Here is a 21,338-nt window from a genome sequence, read left to right on the forward strand (position 1 = left end):
CTGGGTGTGAGGGGTCTCTGGTGATTCCCCTGGCTTTCCTCTGAAGTTTGCTGGTGAGAAAACAATATCTAATCTTAACCAAGCCAGGTTTTTGTTACAGCACTGGTCTCTATCTCATGTAGTGTACATCTGCCTTTCTCAGGGTGACATTAGGGACAGAGAGGGCCTGAATGAGCTCCCAGCCTCAGTTTGGGAGAATCAAACAGGAACAGAGGTCAAAGGTGACAACTTGTACGGTAATCTGAGATGATCTATAGGTTCTACAACTCGATTTGTAGTTGACAGATGCAACCTGCATAATATTCTGGGATGTCTTCAGCTAACAGCTGTGAGGAAATACCTCAATAAGGGCAAAGAGAGTAATTTTTTCTTCACACAGAAAGATCCCAGGAAGGCCGGGCCTTGAACTGGGGATCCTCTAGCTGCAAGGCCAAAGTGCTAACCACCAAGCTACTGTGCAGTCCTCAACCGTAAACAGAAAACCAAATCTATGGTGCTGGTACTCCTGGAAAAAAGCAGCTCCTGTCAGAGAGGGCTGGAATGGAAGTGAGAGAGGTTTTATAGAGTTGAGCCTCTGGATTACAGCTGTGGCTCCATCAGCTGATGATCCTCCATCAGCTCTGGAAAAGAAAAAACAGGGACACCTGGTGTCCAGGTGGAAGCTCGTCACACATTATATTATAATATAATATATTATATTATATGATATTATATTATATTGCCTTTTCTTAATGTAATATAATATAATATAATATCATATAATATAATATTCTTAAATTAACAGGAATTTGAAAAGGACCAAATTATTAATAATGGGTATATTTGTTTTCAGTATAAGTTGATCTAGGTAATTAGTAACCTAAATATTGTGAGTCAGTTGTTATATCATTGTTGTGTGTCAGTTGTGTGCCTGTTGTGTTGTACAACATGTTCTCGGTTGTTTCTCCTCCCACTCAGTCTAATCATATGACCCTCAACTCTTGGCTGTACTTCCTCAAACTTTGCTCCGCGGTGAGTGAGTCCGGTCCTTCCCGGTGTGAGCAGCGCGTCTTCGTCCTGAGCGGGGCTCGAAACCGGCCTTCCTCTCAACTGCGGCGTCGGTGGTTGTGTAGCAGCAGGCCCGGCGCTGAGGTGGTGTTGGTCCCGATGGCAGGTCTCAGGAGCGGAGCAGGAGCACCGAGCGGCCGGCGGGGAGCACTGGCCGCTGCCCTCACCGTCCTCCCGCTGCTGCTGCTCACCTGCTGCGTCAGGTGTGCGGAGAGCTCCAAGCCCAGCAACATCATCGTCGTGCTGGCCGACGACCAGGACGTTGAGCTGGGGGGGATGGTGAGTTATCGGCCGGGGAACACGTGGTCGATCAGCTCTATCGATCCTAAGTGTGCTGGGGGAGTTTATGGTGCTTGTAATGCACTATTAAATTCAGCTTTAAAGCTCATGCTTTTTACAACATCCCGTTATAAAAATGTTTATTGCTACTAGTGCTGGGTTTAGAGTCAATGTAACTTTGCTTGTTATTTTAATGTTTTTATTTGTTTATTGCTAGTGTTTTAATTGTGTTTTAACTGTGTAGTTTTGTAACTGTGTTTTGTATTTTCTGCTGCCTAGCTTGGCCAGGACTCCCTTGAAAAAGAAGTTCTTAATCTAATTGGGATTTCTCCTTATTAAATAAAGGTTAAAAAGTTAGAATAATAAAGTTTTAAACACTTTGTTATCCATAATATTCAGAAATATAATTGACACATTTGACTGTGCAAGATAATTTCCCTCCTGAAGTACATAAGATCCACTAGATAGGACATATAAATACAGATATAGTACAGAATAGAAACATTAATTTGTGTAATTATGTAAAATACATTCAGCTGTAATTATAAATAGATATAAAGTACATAAAATGCATTAGATAGATAAAAATTGATATGAAATGCAGGAATCAAGTTTGTAGCTTCAGTAGCACCTCTAAAAGACTCTTCAGGCTAATTGCTTACAGCATGCTAACATACTCCTAATGAGTGGTAGTAAAACAGATGCTTGTTTAAGTAAGTAACTTAAGTAATACTGCAGATAAAACATTTCAATGATTGTTTTGATTTTGTTATTCAATGGTTTAATATTTTGATTAAAAAATTTCAAACAAAAATGTTAACATGCTGATAATAAAAAAATATCTGCATGACAGTATTCACGGTTTGGTGTTTAAGCTAACATTTGCTAGTTAGCATTAAACATAAAATAGAGCTGGGGCTGGTCGGAATGCTGCTTATTTAGCAAAATACAACCATCTCAGTACTTTTGTAAAGTTTCGACCTTATGATGCTAAAAGGGAACACTAACATGCTAACTCTAGCATGTTGATGTTTATTGAATAGAATGTTAACTATGTAGTTTGTGGTGATTTAGCATGTTAGAATGCAAACATCTTCTGACTGCTACTAACCTAAGTCTAGCTGAGGCTGGTGGGAAGAGAACCACCGAAGTAACTAGAATCCAGCCTCAAGGGAACATGAATGTTTGAGACAAATTTCATGAAAAGCCATTAATAATCAGTAGCCAATAACGATGAAATTGTTTCACTCAATCTCATTAATAAGAGCTTTGGTGGCATTTAGGAACCATATTTAGCTTGGGATTCATTCAAAATTTGTACAAATGTTTAACAAATCAATAAAATAAAGGGTAAATTAATGCCTGTGATCTCTAATCTTTGGTTGTAGAGGAGTTGGTTCATCAAGATAAACAACTTGTGGTGCTAATTCAAATTAACCACTAACTGTCTCCATCACAAGCGATGTGACTTCCATGATTGCATGATCGGTATGAACAGTCCGTCAAAGAGCTGATGAGGTATTTCTGTTTGGACAAAAGTGATAAACATGCTGTTAGCGTGGCTAGTAAAGTGAATTTAATTTCAGAAACAACACATAATATTAGGTAATTCTAATAATAATTGTAATATTTGAATCATTTATCAACCAAAAATGCCAAAATTTCTTTGTTTTAGCTGCTTTTGTTGTTTTAGCAACTATTTTGATACTGATTTATTGTTCTCAAGCAGAAATTACATCTATATATTAGCTAGTTTTCGCTGCTTGTTCTGATTAGTCTATTGCAAATTGTTGGGTATCAACTTGTGCACAAGAAAACTAAACCAAACTTGTCATTTTGCACATTTTGATTATATATAAACCTGACTAGGGTTGAATCTAGGGAATACAGTCTATAAAATATAAAAAAAAACATGAAATAAATGTCCATCACAATTTTCTAGATCACAACATTACAACTTCAGATTGTTTCTTTCATTTAACCAACCGTCAAAAACTTTAGAAACCCTGTAAACTATATATATATATATATATATATATATATATATATAAAAGAGTGCATCGTCGGCCAACCGTATCATAGCGCCTGGACCCTTTGCTCTCAGTCTCTGTTATTATTCACACGGTGACTGCGTGTGCTATCGTTGACTTCACAGCTATTGCATGTTGGGACATGAGTCACTTCACACGTCTGTTTCTTTTCTGCAGATGCCGATGAAGAAAACGAAAGCTTTAATAGGAGCTGCAGGAGCAACATTTGTGAACGCTGTAAGTATTTTTACCCAGTGGAAAGTTGCCTCTATTTTAGGCTGCTTTTTATTTCCACTCTACTACAGGTAATAGGGAACTATAATACTTCAGCCTCCACTACATTTATCATGTCTGTTGTTGGGCCAAAACGGCAAACTACTCCTTCAGATGTGTCATTTACAGTTTAAATATCTGTTGAATTTGCAAAGTCACTCCGAAGGTAAATGTTCTCTTCAGCTCTAGCTTGGAGTGCTTGGATATCCAGAGTCACTGTTCGTTTGAAAAGCAGCCGGTTGAGGTGGTTCAACATTTGATCAGCACACTTCCTGGGTGCCTTCATTTGGAAGTAATCCAGGCAGTTGAGAGGAAATAACATGTAGACCCAGAACTATTACAGGAGGAGCTGGAAAGTATGGCTGGATAGGAGCGTCTTTGGTGACCGGCTTAGCCCACTGTCACCGAGATCCGGTCAATGAATACATGGAAAATATTTAAGAAAAGTTAGAAAAATTGCAAGTCATATGTGTTTACTGGAAGAGGAGTGTTTTTTTTTTTTGTTGTGTTACTGCTTTTACTTCAGTAAATAGCTCTTCCAGCACTGCACGCACCTATAATTGCACATAGCTACACACTGAATGATTTCCACATCCTCCTCCCTGCTGTCACGCTTGCTTCTCCCCCTTCTGTTCCCCTGCTCTCGTCTTCCTCTTCTCGCTTCCTCCTCCTGTTAAGTTCACAGTCACGCCGCTGTGCTGCCCCAGCAGAAGCAGCATCCTGACAGGTCGCTACCCTCACAACCACGAGGTGAGGAACAACTCTCTGACGGGGAACTGCTCCAGCACACTGTGGCAGAAAGGCCCCGAGGCTGAGGCCTTCCCTGTCTACCTCAACAAGCAGAAATACCAGACGTTCTTCGTTGGAAAGTATCTTAACCAGGTGTGTACATGTTTCGATTTTATAGGCTGCATGCTGATTATTCAGCAGTGTACGCTCTGGGTTTGAGTGTGTTCAAAATTCAAATCAAATAATGCATTTAGTGATGAACATGCAGTGTTATTACTCCGCAACGCAACCGAGGTATGTGACGATTGGCGTATGTCTGTCTGTCTGTCTGTCTGTTAGCAACATTACTCAAAAACACACAAACAAATTTGAATGAAATTTTCGGGGAAGATCAGAAATGACACAAGGACCGAGTGACTCGATTTTGGCAATGATGCGGCTTCTAGTCTGGATCCATGGATTTGTTAAGGATTTTCTGTATCATTGTGAGATAGTGACATGGCATCACTGTAACTATGGCAACAAGTGAACGCTATGTCAGCTGCCTGCTGTCGATCACATGATCGCGATCCTACTACAAGTCAACCGCTGCGAACTTATCGGCACTTATCCATCGGAAAACGACTGAGCAGCCTTGGTGGAGTACTGCGCTCTCTGAGTGCGTTTCTTGTCATGACTGTTGTAGATTTTGTTTACTTGTTGTAAACATCATAAATTACTTTTACTAAATCAACTAGACAAGCCCCCAGTAGAGGGCAGAACCACGCCCATGCATGATACTCTGTATCAATTTTGATCATCCTACGTATATCCCTTCCTACTTTATCTGCTGACCTCTAACTCCACAACTGAGCAGGGGACCTTAGACTGATCTTCAGTGCCAAGTTTGATTATCCAGACTTCAGCGCTTGCAGAGATATCTGACCGGACATACCCACCCACACACATACATACATACATACTTACCCAGCCAGATACCGAAGCGATCGCAGTAACCCCGCTGATGTACATCAGGCGTGGCTAACTCGAAATGCCCACATGTTGGTATGACGTCATGGACACACAGCTGCCTCATTGGCCACCACCCCCGTTCATTGCAGTAGTCATAGATCATAGATCGCACATTTTCCATTTGTTTTTTTCCTCCAAAATTCCAGATGTGTATCAATAATAGAATAAATTGGTTAATTCAAACTTGCAAATTTTCAGTCCAAAAAAAATCTAGATTGTAACTGTAATCTTCATATAATATGAAATGGTACTCTCAGAACCCTTATCAGTTTCTGGACATTTTTTGCTGCGTGGATATGGCACAAACAATGGCTGGAAGTAGAGAGAAATCAGAAATGCAGTGCAGTCTGACACAGTTAAAATGAAACAAATCATTCAATAAAACAATGTTGTATTTCTTCAATCTTTAGTTAGTATTTGAAAAAAATTGAATCGACATGTCCTACATTTTTCATAGTGCTCACAGGTGTTAGCAACACTGGGTAGAATAGCAGCTCTATATATTTTACATATTTTTCTATTTATGTTTTTACAACCGCTAGCAATTTTTTTCCAGCTCATTAACTCTAGAAAGATGTTTCACCATGCTGAATGTATCTTCTTCTACCAGCAGTTCATCTGAGTCATGATTTCCACGGATTAAAAAAAAAATTGTGCAGATGGTTTGTTTTCAGCACAGATTTAAATAAGACTGAAGAATAAAGTAATTTTGATGAAATATTACAATTTTAACCTTAGATTTGATTCATTTTATTGACAGAACTGTACTTCATACATGGTATGTTCAAGGACCAAGGAAAGCTAAAAATCTATTAAATATTAAACATTTTTTAATGTATTCATTTTTTCTGTTGAAAACATGCCATTCAAACCCACTGAGGGGTTTTGGAGTTCAGTGGGTTAAAAAGACAACTGAAAATTACAACAAAGTGTGATATCACAATCAACAGATGTAATGCGTGTCCACTAATCAGTCAATGCGACACAGTGATTAGTTAAAGTCCCTCCATACAAAACAAAACAGGATTGTGTAAGATTTTAAAAACAAGGTAAAGATGAACACATATAATTACATTTTTTCTGCTCGAAAGTCTATGTTTATTCAAATTTGCCAGCTGATTAGAAAAATTAGCATGCTAACACGCTAACATATGATTGTGAGCGTGGCAAACATTCTGCCGGCTAAATGTTGAATATAATAATAAGAATAGAATAGAATTAGAAGATTAGAATTTCTTTATAGTCATCATACATGGTATGAGAAAAGTATAAATAGCCTCCACTGAACGGTGCACAACATACAAAAAGAAATAAAATATCAACATTAAATAATAAAATCAAATGCACATATATAACAAAACAATATTAAAAATAACATCTGCAAAGGAGGCCAGATATATACAATATGGGAGGTGAATGAAATGGAATAAGAACCAGTAAAATAGAATAGAGTAATACTTTATTGATCCTTTACAGGAAATTACTTTATTACAGCAATAATTTAAAATATTAGTATGAATTGAAAAGCTTGATTGCAGCTGGTAGGAAGGACTTCCTGTTGCGCTCAGACCTGCACTGAGGGGCGATGAGTCTGTGGTTGAAAGTGCTCTCACCTCCACACTGTGTAGTGGGTGAGAAGATTTGTTCATAACAGAGTTCAGTTTCCTGATCGTTCTCACCCCAGCTACCTGCTGGACTGATAAAGAGACTGATAGACTGATAAAGACTCAACATAAGTTGTGGAGCTCGCCTTTTTAATAAGCTTATGCAGCCGGTTTCTCCGCCCAGCACACAACCCCAATGGTTGCCCCAAATGTGCATAGAAGAGGCCTGCTGATGTTAGAAGACTTTGACCTTTGCAGGAAGTAAAGTCTGCTCTGGCCCTTCTTGTACACTACCTCCATGTGTCTGGACCAGTCCAGCTGCATTCCCAGACACCGAAAGCTGGAAACAACCTCCACCTCCACCTCCACCTCCGTGCCAAGAATGGTGACTGGTGCTGGTGTGGACTTGTTCCTCCTGAAGTCAGTCATCATTTCCTTGGATTTAGAGGTGTTCAGGAGAAGGTGGTTGAGGTTGCACAAGCCAATAAAGTCCATGCTCGTGTGCCTGCACTCCTCCTCATATCCTCCTCTGATACAAACTGTGGAGATATCAGAAAATTTTTGAAGAGAGCAGCTATCTGAGTTATACCAGAAGTCAGACGTATATAATATGAAGAGGAAAGGGGACAGGACAGTTCCTTGTGGGGCCCTATATATAACAGGTTTCCCACCTGTTAACAAGTTAACATTGTCACTGTGAGCATATTAGTGTCGAATTACAGCCTCGTAGAACTGCTGATTCTTGTTGCGCATTTTCTCCTGATCACTAACTGATCAACTTGTCTGTTCTGTCCTCAGTACGGTAAGAAAGAAGTCGGAGACGTCGGCCATGTTCCACCTGGCTGGGACCAATGGCATGCACTGGTGAGTCTCATTTTCACTCACGCACAAACACTAGTTATTTCAAGTGTTTCTGCCGTCAAACTCTTTGCTGCTTGATTTACAGGTGGGAAACTCACAGTACTACAATTACACACTGTCAATCAACGGCAAAGCGGAGAAGCACGGCGACAGTTATGAGAAGGACTACCTCACAGACCTCATAGTGAGTCATGATCACACTGTCAGATGCTTGCACTGAGTCTGCCATCAGCACTATTTCATGCTTTATGCATCACGCGGAGGGATGTTCATGTAAGACTTTATGGGAAGAAATAGAACTTTTCACCTGCAAACTGTCTGAATCATCTGCTGTCATAGAAATGTAAAATGTCCAGTTAGTCTGCGAGTCAGCAGTGTGGAGGTTAATCATCACCTACAGAAGGTAGTCGATGCAAGAAACAATCAACTACAAATGTAACATGGTGTGAGCTGGACTCTTCAGAGCATTTGGTTTCTTTCTTTTTGTTTAGTGTTTCATGCTGCTGCTGCGTGTTTTTCTGTGTCAGATGAGTCTTTGTGTTGAACTAATTGTTGATCTCTTCTGCTTTAAATGCACAACTGAACTTTACTAAGTCACCTGCTGTGCTGGGCGCCATAAAAGTGCAGTGATGTTAGTGCTTTTATCACCAACAGAGACGTGTAGCAAACAGTCTTAGTGACTTTAAAAGTTGTGAATTCAGATTTAGAGGCACGTTGCCTTAAAAGTTATGGCTCAATAAACAGAATTCATCAAAGCCAGAAACTATAAAAACAGGAGGAATCATCAGATTTTCAACTTTTCCCATAGTCACTGAAGGCCATCTGAGCTTAAAACTATTTAATCTAAATCACTTTATTCCACATCGCTCCTTTTAAAACCTGCCAGTAAAAGGTTGTTTCTTTGAACTAGATTTTGTTAAAAAAAAAAAACTTTTTTTTTTTTGCTCCTTTGCGCAACTGAGAAGCCATGACTCAGTCAGCTGTGGCCAATAGTCGTCTAACAAAAAATCAGGGACTTTGCAGCTACACTGCAGACTGACTTCAGGCAGAACAGAGTGGAGGCTAGTATGAAAAAAAAAAAGAAAAATGTAGTAGCTAAGCCACCATTTTCTCCCTTCTGTTGCTCATACCTGTGCACAGAAAATGGCTTCATCGTGTTTTTTTAGTTGCTGCTGCAGTCAGTAGCAGAGTTTAATATCGGACCAGGAATCTATTTGTAACCCATAGTTTAGGAATAAGAGTATTATTAGGATACATTTTGACCTGAAACTGCAAGAATAAAACTAAGCTGTGACAAAACTGATATGTAAAGTGAAAAAAGGGAGGAAAATTTAGCTTAGAAGTCAAACCGAAACCAATCGTTTAGTGAGTTGAGACAAAAAAGGGAACATTGAGTTAATTGAAAAGTCTGATTTAACACAGTATTTGACACAGTGCAGGATACTAATAGCATGTGTTTAGCAGCATCTCACATGCTGGGTGATACTGACAGCTCTCACTGATCCTACAGTCCTTTACACATAGTCAGTGTTTGTTTCTTGATATTTGATGCTGGTTCAGATAAACATGAAGTCTTTACATCCTGATCTGTGCTTTTCAACAAATGTACACTAACAGTCAAAGGTTTGGACACACTTTCTCATACAAATAAATGAGAAAGTGTGTCCAGACTTTAAACTGGTAGTGTTCATCTTGCAGCTCCATCTTACTAAGTCTCGTCCTGCCTCATCCAGCTGAATCGGTCCCTTAGCTTCCTGGATGAGAGAAGTCCTCAGCATCCGTTCTTCCTGATGCTGTCTACTCCGGCTCCTCACTCGCCCTGGACGGCAGCGCCTCAGTACCAGAAGATGTTCAGCGACGTTCAGGCTCCTCGAAACGGCAGCTTTAACAAGCTGGGGAAGGTGAGGTCAAGAAAATATCAAACTACTTACAGTACAGTTGAAAAGTTTGGGGTCGCACAGACAATTTCATGTTTTCTAAGCAAACTCACACTTCTATTCATGTGTTAACATAATCGCACAAAGGTTTTCTAATCATCAATTAGCCTTTCAACACCATTAGCTAACACAATGTAGCATTAGAACACAGGAGTGATGGTTGCTGGAAATGTTCCTCTGTACCTCTGTATGTCAGGGGTGTCAAACTCATTTTAGTTAAGGTGCCACATGCAGTCCCATTTGATCTCATGTGGGCCAGAGCAGTGAAATCATAGCATAATAACTTATAAATAACCTTGTCCTTGTGCAAAAAAAAGTACAATTTTGAAAATGTTCACATTTAATGACCTATCTCTTTTACAAAACATTATGAAGAACCTGAAATTTAAGAAAATTAAGTGCAATTTCAGTGGTATTGTGCCTCAATTTATCATTTACACATTACAACTTACAGATCACAGTGAATCTTCAAAGGCACAAAAAACTTCAAAACAACTTGCCTGTATCGAGAAATTATTTTAAATGTACAATTTTGCATTTTGCAGTTAATGTCTTCTCTGTATTTTCACACTTTGCAAGTCATCCCACGGGTCAGATTTGACCCTCTGGCTGGCGATTTGGCCCTCGGGCTGTGTGTTTGGCACCCCTGCCCTATGTAGATATTCCATTAAAAATCAGCCATTTTGAGCTAGAATAGTCATTTACGATGTTAACAACGTCTAGACTGTATTTCTAATTAATTTAATGTTATCTTCATTAAAAAAATACTCTTCTTCCAACACTAAGGACATTTCTAAATGACCTCAAACTTTTGAACAGTAGTGAATGTAATACCTGATTTTTAATCGGATTTTCAATGAATCTCTATTTGTGTGTTTTCCAGGACAAACACTGGCTGCTGCGTCAGCCTGTCAACCCCATGCCTGACAGCTCGATCAACTTCCTAGATAATGCCTACAGGAAAAGGTACAATGACTAAATACTTCTCCTTTGTAGAACATGATCATTTAATTGAACCATTACTTGGTTCCCATTGCTTGTGGAATCGACTGTTTGATGGAAGTCATAATAAGAAACATCATATTAAGTGAATGATGATGTGTGGCAGGTGGCAGACTCTGTTGTCTGTGGACGACATGGTGGAGACGTTGGTGAAGAAACTGGACAGTATGAAGGAGCTGGACAACACCTACATCTTCTACACGTCAGACAACGGCTACCACACAGGTCTGCTGCGACAACAGTGCCTTTTTCTGGGCTTGTTTTGTGGTTTTTACAAACTAACCCTAACCCTACCACTGTGGCCATTTATTGCCTTCCTTGTTTATTTCTTTACATTGTTAATGATCATTTTGTATTTGTTGTTGTTTTGCATCACTTCCTCCATCAACTGTAACTCTGCTGTGAACATCCTCTTCACTGTTCCAGGTCAGTTCTCGTTGCCCATCGATAAAAGGCAGCTGTATGAATTTGACATCAGGATCCCGCTCATGGTCAGAGGTCCTGGTATCAAACCGAATCAGATGCTGCAGGTCAGAACCAACCTCCGCGAACACCCACAAACACAAACATCTTTGGCTTGAGCCTCTTATTCATCATTCCTCATGTTTCCTGACCCCTCTAGGCTCCGGTCCTGAACATTGACCTGGCTCCCACCATACTCGACATATCCGGTGTGAACCTGTCGACTGTGAATGTAGATGGACAGTCTTTCCTTGCTCAGATGGTCAGCAGCTTTTGTGCATCAACCTTCATGTTTTCTTGTGCTGCCTTTTTTTTTTTTTTTTTTTTACCGAATTCTAACTCGGGTTTTCTGCACAGGCTCCGTCACTGCGTAATGGAACAGTACGACCGTTTTTCCTGGTTGAATACACCGGAGAGGGACATCCAACCACAGACCCAGCTTGTCCTAAACTAGGCCCTGGGCTGTCTGTGAGTAGCTATGACAAAAAGGGTGTTAGCATATTCATTTTTGATAATCAAAGTTATTCATTAAAGGGAAAATACATTCAACAGAAATAGAAATGCAACACTTTTGTTTTTGCTCTCATTTTTTATGAGATGAACTCAAAGATCTAAAACTTTTTCCACATACACAATATCACCATTTCTCTCAAATATTGTTCACAAATCTGTCTAAATCTGTGATAGTGAGCACTTCTCCTTTGCTGAGATAATCCATCCCACCTCACAGGTGTGTCATATCAAGATGCTGATTAGACACCATGATTAGTGCACAGGTGTGCCTTAGACTGCCCACAATAAAAGGACACTCTGAAAGGTGCAGTTTTGTTTTATTAGGGGTGGGTCCACTCCTCTTCAATGGCTGTGCGAAGTTGCTGGTTATTGGCAGGAACTATCTCTTTATCTCTCTATCTGTCTACAGTGTAACCCCAAACAAACAGCATGGTTCCTGTTTTTTGTGAAAGTTTACATTTGTTCACACAGGACATGTTCATGTAACATTTCCCAAAACTAACACTTTCATTTCCCTCAGCAATGTTTCCCAGACTGTGTGTGTGAAGACGCCTACAACAACACATATGCCTGCGTCAGGACCCTCGACAGCAAAAACAACCTGCAGTACTGCGAGTTTGCTGACAGCGAGGTATAGCAGGACTCTGGTTTTTAGTAACTCCCATGTTTGAGTGAATTTTTTTTTTTTTTTTCCCTCTGGAAGCACTTTTGAAGCGTCTCTCTGGTTCTGTCTCCGCAGTCGTTCGTAGAGGTGTATAACTTGGCATCGGACCCGCATCAGCTGGAGAACATCGTGAAGAAGGTGGATCCCACCGTCCTGCAGGCCATGAACCAGCGGCTCATAAAGCTGCAGTCCTGTGTGGGCGACAGCTGCCGCAACATCGACTAACGAGGAAAGAGACTGATGATGAGGCTGCCAATTACCAAAACCATACCGTACTGAGGGTAGAGGACGGGGTCTGTTTGTGTGAACTTCTGCCACAAGTATGATGCCATGTTTCAGAAGGAAAAAGATGGTGTAACTAATGACATCAGTCATGGCTGACTTCTATTTAGCTGCCTCAGTGCCAGGGCCCTGGTGTTGCGTACAACGGATTTGGGGGAAATGTGATCTTTTGATGATATTTAGATGTTTGTGCAGCAAATATGGAGCCATAGCTGTATTGTAAACATGATAAATGACAGTTTTAATAGGGTGTGTGTGCCAGACTGTTTCTCAGCCAGGTTTAGTAATGTAAACCAAGTAAAACTGTGATTTGTTTTAATACTTCAGACTTTGTTGCCCAGCCACATTTTTATTTATGTCACCTGAACTTTTCCTTTTACACTGTTGCTGTTTTTCTGAGCTGTGCTCATTTATTTAATCCTTTAAAGAGTTTCGTGTAGTTTCTTTTAAGTAGTGGTTAACTGATATGGATGTTTCAGAGCCACTACAGACCGCAAGTAATCAAGGACGCCAATAAACGAGATTTGAAACTGATATACAGTTTCAGAAAAATTATAACTGTCGTGTCAAAATTTACAGTAACACAAAATCTAACACAAAACTTCAGTATAATGTCTTCTCTGAACCCCAAAACCTGCAAGCGGGGTGGAAGGAATGCTGTCTTTAAAAAAAAAAAAAAAAAAGCCAAAGTAATGACATTTATCAAAGCCAGAAACTGAATTGAAAAGAATGAGTTTTCATTTTTCTGATGGGCCTTGAACTACTCATTTGTGATGTGCCATTCTATCAGCAAAGTTAACCAAATCTAAGCTTAAAATTGTGATATTTAATCAAAATCTAATTATTCTATGTGTTTCATTTTAAAGCTCGCCAAAAATTTGTCTTATTTAAAAACACACCACAAATAAAGAGTTTACACTAACCAGAATCTCAGCTGTTACCAATAGTCACATTACAAAAATTTAGCCTTTTAAAAAAAGTATTTTTGGAGTTTTCAGGTGAACTACTGACTGTATTTACACACCACAAAAAAGGCAATTATTAAAACAAATTTTCAAGATAGGCACATGGAAAAATGCACAAACAAAAAAGAATGCAACATAACTGTCATACTGGATAGAAGACATTTCAGACATTACAAAAGACACAGCTAGATGTAGAGTTCTTTTTACTTCAAATCATGGTTGTGCTGTTTCCATAGAGATGCAGGACTTTATATTGCAATGAAAACTTTGTCCACAGTGAAGAAAAAAATTAATGCAATAAAACAGGCTAAAATTACTTGGAGTTCACAAGGTTAAATAATTTTTTTTGGAATGTGTTAAAACTAAAATGATAATATGAAAATTACTCCGTTGGATCCAGCTAGGCCGCTTAGCGTTGACCTCTACTTTTAAAATAAACCTTTCCTGTTCTCATCTACGCTGGGATGTTTTTCTGCTTATAAATCACACTGGATGTTCAGGAACATTTTACCAATGACAGAAACACAAAATGTGGTGCAGATTTTTTTCTTAAACAGTTCACAACCAAAGGTTTGTTAGAACGCTGGCACCCTCTTTGAAGAACTTTGATTTGTTGCTGAGAACTTGATCAGTGCATGATACCACCAGCAGCTAGTTAGTTTAGCACAAAAATGACCCGTTTCTATTAATACGTAAAGTTCAGTTGTGAAATTACTACAAAAACTGAATCATAGAAATCACACTTTGTTTCATGCTCAGCTAACCATCTGCTGGCTCTAACTACGTATTTAACGTACAGAGACGAGTGTTTATCTTCTTACTTGTTTGCTGTGTTGTTGACATGTTCATGCTCATAATTTAATTTCTGCAACACCTCAAGTGAAAGTCTGTCTTGAATGAACACCCTGTCCTGTGTCCAGTATTTACTGCAATTTTGTGCCTCATATTTGAAGACTGGACATTTTAGAATTTTAGCGCTCATGTTTCTATCTTACATACATACTTACAATACTCATGGAAACTTTTGCAAAGAGCCTTTTAACAGTGGGGCCTGGAAGATGTGCTATAATACTTTTTCAGATGTGTTTTCTAATTGTGAGGAATCTACATATCAAGGGACCTTTTGCACGCTTTAATCCTGTGTGCCTTGTTTGCACTATTAGGCTCTTATGCCTTAAATGTGAATGAATTTGCACTGTGACAAAACTGATTCAAAATAAATCAAAAGCATTTACGAGCGCCTGTCATGCTTCTTTCTTAGTGTCTCAGATGGAGATGTGTGTGTGTGTGTGGCACTTAAATGTATACATAAGTATATTTTGACCCATTTTCTGCAAAAATACACTGCCTATCTGAAAAAAAAGTGGCCACTTAGATTTAACTAAGCAAATAAGTAAGAGCCTTCCATTGGATAATTACTGCAGTGATGAATACATTTCAGCTGCAACAACTTATTTAACCCTGGCTGATGTAGTGAGGAGCTTCTCATTTCTCAAATATCCATGTCAGAAGACATATCCTGTGGTCATGAAACAACTGAGGAGATAACTCAAACTGCTAAAATCAAGTAAAGAACGCATCATTAAAACCTGGTGGGATAGTTGTGAACCACAATCTTCAAGGAGCAAATGTGGTCAGAAACTCCTAGATGATTGTAGGAAATCAACAGTAGAACTCGGTGGATGAAGTGATGAACTCATCATGGCTAGTGCCTACAAGCCTTTGGGGGTTAGGGTTATGATCAGGTTCAGCAGTGTTATGTTCCTTCAGAATGAGGTCAGCTGACTACCTGAATATACTGAATGACCAGGTCTTTACATCAGTGCCAATGCCTCTGATGGCATTGGCATGTTCCAAGATGACGATGCCAGGATTCATGGGGCTCACATTGTCCATCCATCCATTCTCTATACACCGCTTTATCCTCACTAGGGTCGCTGGAGCCTATCCCAGCTGACTCGGGCGAAGGCAGGGGACACCCTGGACAGGTCGCCAGTCTGTCACAGGGCTACATATACAGACAAACAATCACACTCACATTCACACCTACGGACAATTTAGAGTAACCAATTAACCTCAGCATATTTTTGGACTGTGGGAGGAAGCCGGAGTATCCGGAGAAAACCCACGCATGCACAGGGAGAACATGCAAACTCCATGCAGAAAGACCCCAGGCCCTCCCCGGGATTCAAACCAGGGATGTTCTTGCTGCAAGGCGAAAGTGCTAACCACTACTCCACTGTGCAGGGGCTCACATTGTAAATGAGTGAATTAGGGAGCATGAAACATCATTTTCATACATGGATTTTACCTCCAGAGTCCAGACCTCAGCCCTATTGAGAATCTTTGGGATGTTCTGGGGAAGACTTTGTGCAGTGTTCCAACTCTCCGTAATCAGTAAGAACTTGGCAGAAAATGAATGCAGCTCCAGACAGAAATAAATGCTGTGACTTTGTAACAGCTTATCGAAACGATGCCGTGGCAAATGTGTGTCGCTCTCAAAGCTAAAGGTGGATCAAATACTAGTGTGCAACTTTTTTTTTTTTTTTGGGGGGGGGGGGGGGGGGGGAGGGGGCAGTGTACAATTTGCATTCATTTTTGTCATTTTCAATCTTTCAATTTCCCATTTCTTGGTTTCCACTTTCTTGTCCACAAGTAAACCAGTTCGTGTTTGGAAGATAATTTCTTAACAACAGTGCCTATAAACTTTTAACATGCTTGCTGCCAATAATTTTGTACTTCTATGATAGTTTCAGTTAATGATCAGCTTGTTTCACACATAGACAAACTAGACAGCAGTATTCACACACCAGAAGTCAATTAATGTGATTACAAATGTGGAGCTTTCGACATCAGTTGTGTTTGCTACTGTGTTTTACTATTGTCACTCGTACAGCAGCTTCCACTCACATAACCACTGGCAAATACATCAGTAACTTTTTTTATTGTTTGAACTCTTATCATCTGTTTTAGTCCATTGTTTTGCATGCATTCATCTCTGAAACTGCTTTTAGTGTGCCATGTTTTTGTCAGCTGCTTGTCAAGCACTTTGAACTGAATATGGTGTTTGAAAAGGGATACATCAAGTGTGACTGGCTGATTTTAATTACCATTATACATTACAAAAGCATCAATTGAATTTATATGGTGCAAACTTTCTGTAATGAGTTTATATTCTGCTTTTAAATGCAGTCAGGTGAATTTTCTTTTCTTTCCAAGAGTTAAAAAAACACAACTTGAGGTATCTTATGTGATCCCAGACAGATTATTTATTTCCAAGCAGAAACATGAAATAAATTCACTTATTTATCTGGTCATTTTACCTACATTTTATGAAACAACTGTCTGCTTTGGAAATACAAACATGACTCACTTTAGTTCCTGCAAGGATCAATGGCTTCTTCAAACGTCAGTAATGAAACAAGTTCATTTCACTGAAACCTGTTGGTAGGAATGGTTGTGTTGCAGTTACTCCCTATGATTAGTATCAGCACAGTCCCATCAGATGTACTTGTACACGGCTTTGTCCACCAGGGTCTGGATCTCTAACTTCACGGGACATTTGTACAAGTGTGACAACAGCGACTCCGAGTAGCCGATCAAGAAGTAAAATTTCTGTGGTAGCATCTTCTGCAGCATTATAGCGCACACGATGAGCACGTTGCCGCGCCTTTTCAGCACAATCTCATTGGCCAGGAAGCCATGGAAGGTCCCGAACATGAACCTCCGGATGAAGACGTCCTCCACGGTGCGGTCAGCCGCCCCATCTTCACCTTTGAGGTTACCTGTGAGGAAGAGGAGAGACGTGCTGAGATATGAGGCAAGGGATGGATGGCGATGTGTGACAGAAAGTCTGATAAACATGTATTCATGCAGCTCCTAGATCAAGTAGCAGGTAAATCTCAGAATCAGCCATTTGGAGAAGAAATTTCAGATATTCTTGTCACTAATATCAGAAATAACGGTGCATCAATTGCTCACATATTTATATACTAATTTTCAGGGGAAATAAAATTCATATGTACTCAGAGTTATGGGTTGAAGACTGCTTTTAAGTAATGAGAGATGTGTCTGTTCTACAGCAAAGAACAGAAATTCCTCCTGAGGAATGGAGTAACAGTGAGAAGAAGCAGCTTTTTCTCTGAGGAATGAAGTTCTCAGAGTTTCCTGATTGATATAGAACACTGATGACGGGTGAAACTGACAAAACTATAGACACTAATGTTCAAAAGTTTGGGGTCACACAGACAATTTCGTGTATTCCATGAAAACACAAACTTTTATTCATGTGCTACTATAATTGCACAAGAGTTTTCTAATGATCAATGAGCCTTTCAACACCATTAGCTAACACAATGTAGCATTAGAACACAGGAGTGATGGTTGCTGGAAATGTTCCTCTGTACCCCTATAGAGATGTTCCATTAAAAATCAGCCGTTTCCAGCTAGAATAGTCATTTACCACATTAACAATGTCTAGACTGTATTTCTGATTAATTTAATGTCATCTTCATTGAGAAAAAGCTGCTTTTCTTTCCAAAATAAGGACATTTCTAAGTGACCCCAAACTGTTGTATACTATTAATGCTTTGAAGTGGGGAAAAAAAACAAAAGCAGAAGGTGAAACAAGTCTGTATGGGGAAATATTTGGGAAGATACAATCGGTTTAGTCTTCTGTGTCAATAAGAGGTGAGATTTTATCAGTTTTACTATCTGTGGCCAACATTAGCCTGAAGAGCTGGAAGTTTAGCACTACTTGACAAAAGCATCCCCTGCTCTGAGCAGAAGTATAATATTATCTAAGTTTTAATGTGTAAATATCAAATGTGTTTGATACTACAGGGACAGCCCCACAAATTAATCAACAGTTATAGTTGCAGCCTCATTTCTGACCGGTCACGTGTTTAAAACTGGCCTAAAACGACTTTGGCTGTGCTTACTGGTGTGCTGTGACAGCCATCCTTTGCGGTGGCCGATGTGATGAGGATGAAGTGCTTGCTCGTAGGTCAAAGGTTTGTTTCCTTTCCCTATTCGGATACGAGCGGCTCGATTCTGGAAGAGAAAGGCAAAAAAAGGAGAATAAAAGCTAGTGAAACAAAACAGAGGCGCTCAGGGGTCAAGCCAAGCTGCCGATGGTATTACTGCTTGATACATGACCAACTGTTGCTAAAGTAAACAACATTATTCCAATACTCTATGAAAATGAAATCATTATTATGTCTGATATAGATTTTCAGGTTAAAGCAGATACATAAGACAACATAATGTGTGGAGCACAGTGTTTACCTTGCAGCACGCTGCAGTGACATGGAGACCTCGGAGTCCAGAGGAGCTGCATAATAAACTGGACCGGGCTAAGGCGCTCTGAAAATCAGACAACCGTCAGATTAAGACAACCAGAAAACTGGCCTATATGAGGGTCAGTAATTTAAACAGCTGTGAGTCTCCATCACACTCTCTATGCATTACTGTACAAACATTTAGAGAATTTAAATTCATATTGATCAGGAGGCTCATTTTCCTTTTGGCTTTTCACTTCAGGGGTCGCTACAGCGAATCATCTGCTCCCATCTAACCCTGTAATCTGCATCCTCTTCTTTCACACCAACTAACTTCATGTCCTCTTTCACTACATCCATAAACCTCCCCCTGTCTTCCTCTGGGCCTCCTACCTGGCAGTTTAAAACAGCATCAGCATCCTTCTACCGATATATTCACAATCCCTCCTCTGTACATGTCCAAACCATCTCAGTCTGGCCTCTCTGGCAACATGTGCTGTCCCTCTGATGGATTCACCTTCTTTATCTCTACCCCCTGTAACCTCACCCTTCCACTTGGGTCTCTCTCATTCACACACATGTATTCTGTCTTGCTGTGGCTAACCTTCACTCCTCTCCTTTCCAGGGATACCTTCACCTCTCTAGATTTTCCTCCACCTGCTTTCAATAGTCATCGGGAGGCTCCTGATCATCCTAAATTCAATCTGCAGTTTGACAATGAGTCTAAAGATCCACAGATGTACAGAACCATCTGCAGGCACAAGAAGAACAAGGAGTCCTATAACAGATGATCTAGAATAGAATAGAACAGAATATAAAAGAACAGAAAGCCTTCATGGCGATGATACAAAGTACAACAAATTTAATCAAGTTCTGTGTGTTTTAATTTTAACCTCACACAACCCTGAGTGGTGGCCTAAGAAGCAAGTTCAACACAACCAGGCTTTGTGTTAGCCTGAATTTTAAACCCCACCAGAAACAATAGCAATCACCACAGTGGTTATCAGCTTTCTCAGCTTTAGACTTGCATGTTCACATAGTAGGTGCCGTTTCCTGTTACATGCGACTTTTCTGCACAAAACTGACTAATGTTGTGCTGCATACTTTCATCAAAAGGAACTGCTTGTGATAATGGAGGGGTATGAATATTATTATATTATACAATTATAAATTTGATACGATAAAAAGTGCTGCTACTGCAAATAGTGCTAGAAGGGCATTGACGAAAAAGAAATAAGAAAATGTTCACAGCATCAGTTCATCTACACATTTAACATGACGCTGCACATTGAGGCCCTGAAACTTTAAACTTGATTCATCTAAACATGATCTTGAAGATTTTTTGTACACTCTCATAAAAAGGGATGTGGAAATCCCTTTTCAAAGTCAAATTTATGTCATTAATTGAATACTATTTGTAATATGACTACATTTTCCATTCTGCAGTATGAGCAGTGTAAAACAGACTTAGCAGCAAATCATAAAAACACATATATGTAATTCTAGCATCAGGTTTACAGATTAAACGTTATTTCCTCATTTGAGCATCTGATTCATTTGTAGAAAATACGACCAGAAAAAGAACTGGTTAAAGGGAGACATTTCTAACAGCTGATGTACATCTCATCTCTCGACAGAAGCGCCTCCAGAGCAGGTCAGAAATATTTAAAGCTGCAGCAAATAAATTAATAAATACAGCAATTAAATGTTATTTGTGTGAGAATGAAGGCACAAAATGTACTTTGCTTGTAGTTACAAATTCACACACATTTAGGTTACATGTATGAGACGTATTAGGAAACATGAGCTGTAACTCAGGTATCAAACGTTCAGTCACATTAGCCACTAGCTAGCTTCGAAATGAACACGTTCTGAAAGCTTAGGGCTAAGTTAACGAAAGCACAGCGACATCTTCAATATCAGCACGGACCCACAGGACTTTGTAAAACGCTACAGTTTTAAATAATGTCCATACCAGCAGCCTCACAGTCCCTGCGCTGCTCAAGGACGCCGCCATGTTTCTTCAACGTTCAACGTGCAACGCTGAACAAGTAAACGCTAATCTCTAATTTCTTGATTTTCCACCGATATTATAATTTTAATGAACAACTCAGATTTTCTGAGAACTCTGCGATGATTATAGCTCTTGTCACAAGGACAAAATTCGGAATTTCTTTTGGAAATTGTAGCTGTAAAGTGGAACTGTATATTCGACAGACTGGTATTTGTTTTCACCGGAAGATTTATGGGCTGTACCAAGCAGAAATAAGAAAATAAAACAGTAGCAGCTTTCATTAAACGTGTATTTTTTTTAATTCAAATGTGTTGCTTACAAATATTTGCGCAGAAACCTACTCTGCTATTTTTTATTTAAATCATTTTAAATGGACATTCTCCCAA

General features: G+C 39.6%; 2 protein-coding genes across 2 annotated transcripts; one reads left to right on the forward strand and one right to left on the reverse strand.

Moving 5' to 3' along the window:
• The first annotated feature begins 988 nt into the window (after nucleotides 1–988).
• Nucleotides 989–14,893, forward strand: gnsb (glucosamine (N-acetyl)-6-sulfatase (Sanfilippo disease IIID), b). Its single transcript, XM_051938767.1, has 13 exons — nucleotides 989–1,326; nucleotides 3,534–3,593; nucleotides 4,308–4,511; nucleotides 7,772–7,837; nucleotides 7,920–8,018; nucleotides 9,568–9,735; nucleotides 10,655–10,737; nucleotides 10,880–10,998; nucleotides 11,200–11,303; nucleotides 11,396–11,497; nucleotides 11,593–11,703; nucleotides 12,269–12,379; nucleotides 12,488–14,893. Exons 1-13 carry the CDS (start codon nucleotides 1,147–1,149, stop codon nucleotides 12,635–12,637), a joined length of 1,557 nt encoding a protein of 518 aa, XP_051794727.1. The 5' UTR covers nucleotides 989–1,146; the 3' UTR covers nucleotides 12,638–14,893.
• A 2,012-nt stretch (nucleotides 14,894–16,905) lies between these two features.
• On the reverse strand, nucleotides 16,906–21,132 carry mrps24 (mitochondrial ribosomal protein S24). The gene is made up of 4 exons (XM_022209021.2): nucleotides 20,914–21,132; nucleotides 18,946–19,023; nucleotides 18,600–18,711; nucleotides 16,906–17,444 (listed from the first exon to the last, which is right to left on the reverse strand). Exons 1-4 carry the CDS (start codon nucleotides 20,953–20,955, stop codon nucleotides 17,161–17,163), a joined length of 516 nt encoding a protein of 171 aa, XP_022064713.1. The 5' UTR covers nucleotides 20,956–21,132; the 3' UTR covers nucleotides 16,906–17,160.
• Between the last annotated feature and the right edge of the window lie 206 nt (nucleotides 21,133–21,338).

Source organism: Acanthochromis polyacanthus, chromosome 18 (genome assembly GCF_021347895.1).
Source record: "Acanthochromis polyacanthus isolate Apoly-LR-REF ecotype Palm Island chromosome 18, KAUST_Apoly_ChrSc, whole genome shotgun sequence".
Classification (NCBI taxonomy): domain Eukaryota; kingdom Metazoa; phylum Chordata; class Actinopteri; family Pomacentridae; genus Acanthochromis; species Acanthochromis polyacanthus.

What these genes read in the sequence shown, in the direction of transcription:
- gnsb (XM_051938767.1), top strand. Translation starts at nt 1,147, where the DNA reads ATGGCAGGTCTCAGGAGCGGAGCAGGAGCACCGAGCGGCCGGCGGGGA. An exon ending in GCTTTAACAAGCTGGGGAAG is followed by an intron (nt 9,736 to 10,654) that starts GTGAGGTCAAGA and finishes TGTGTTTTCCAG; the next exon opens with GACAAACACTGGCTGCTGCG. An exon ending in AACCGAATCAGATGCTGCAG is followed by an intron (nt 11,304 to 11,395) that starts GTCAGAACCAAC and finishes TGACCCCTCTAG; the next exon opens with GCTCCGGTCCTGAACATTGA.
- mrps24 (XM_022209021.2), bottom strand. Translation starts at nt 20,955, where the DNA reads ATGGCGGCGTCCTTGAGCAGCGCAGGGACTGTGAGGCTGCTG. An exon ending in CAGGGACTGTGAGGCTGCTG is followed by an intron (nt 19,024 to 20,913) that starts GTATGGACATTA and finishes TCTGATTTTCAG; the next exon opens with AGCGCCTTAGCCCGGTCCAG. An exon ending in ATGGCTGTCACAGCACACCA is followed by an intron (nt 17,445 to 18,599) that starts GTAAGCACAGCC and finishes TCTTCCTCACAG; the next exon opens with GTAACCTCAAAGGTGAAGAT.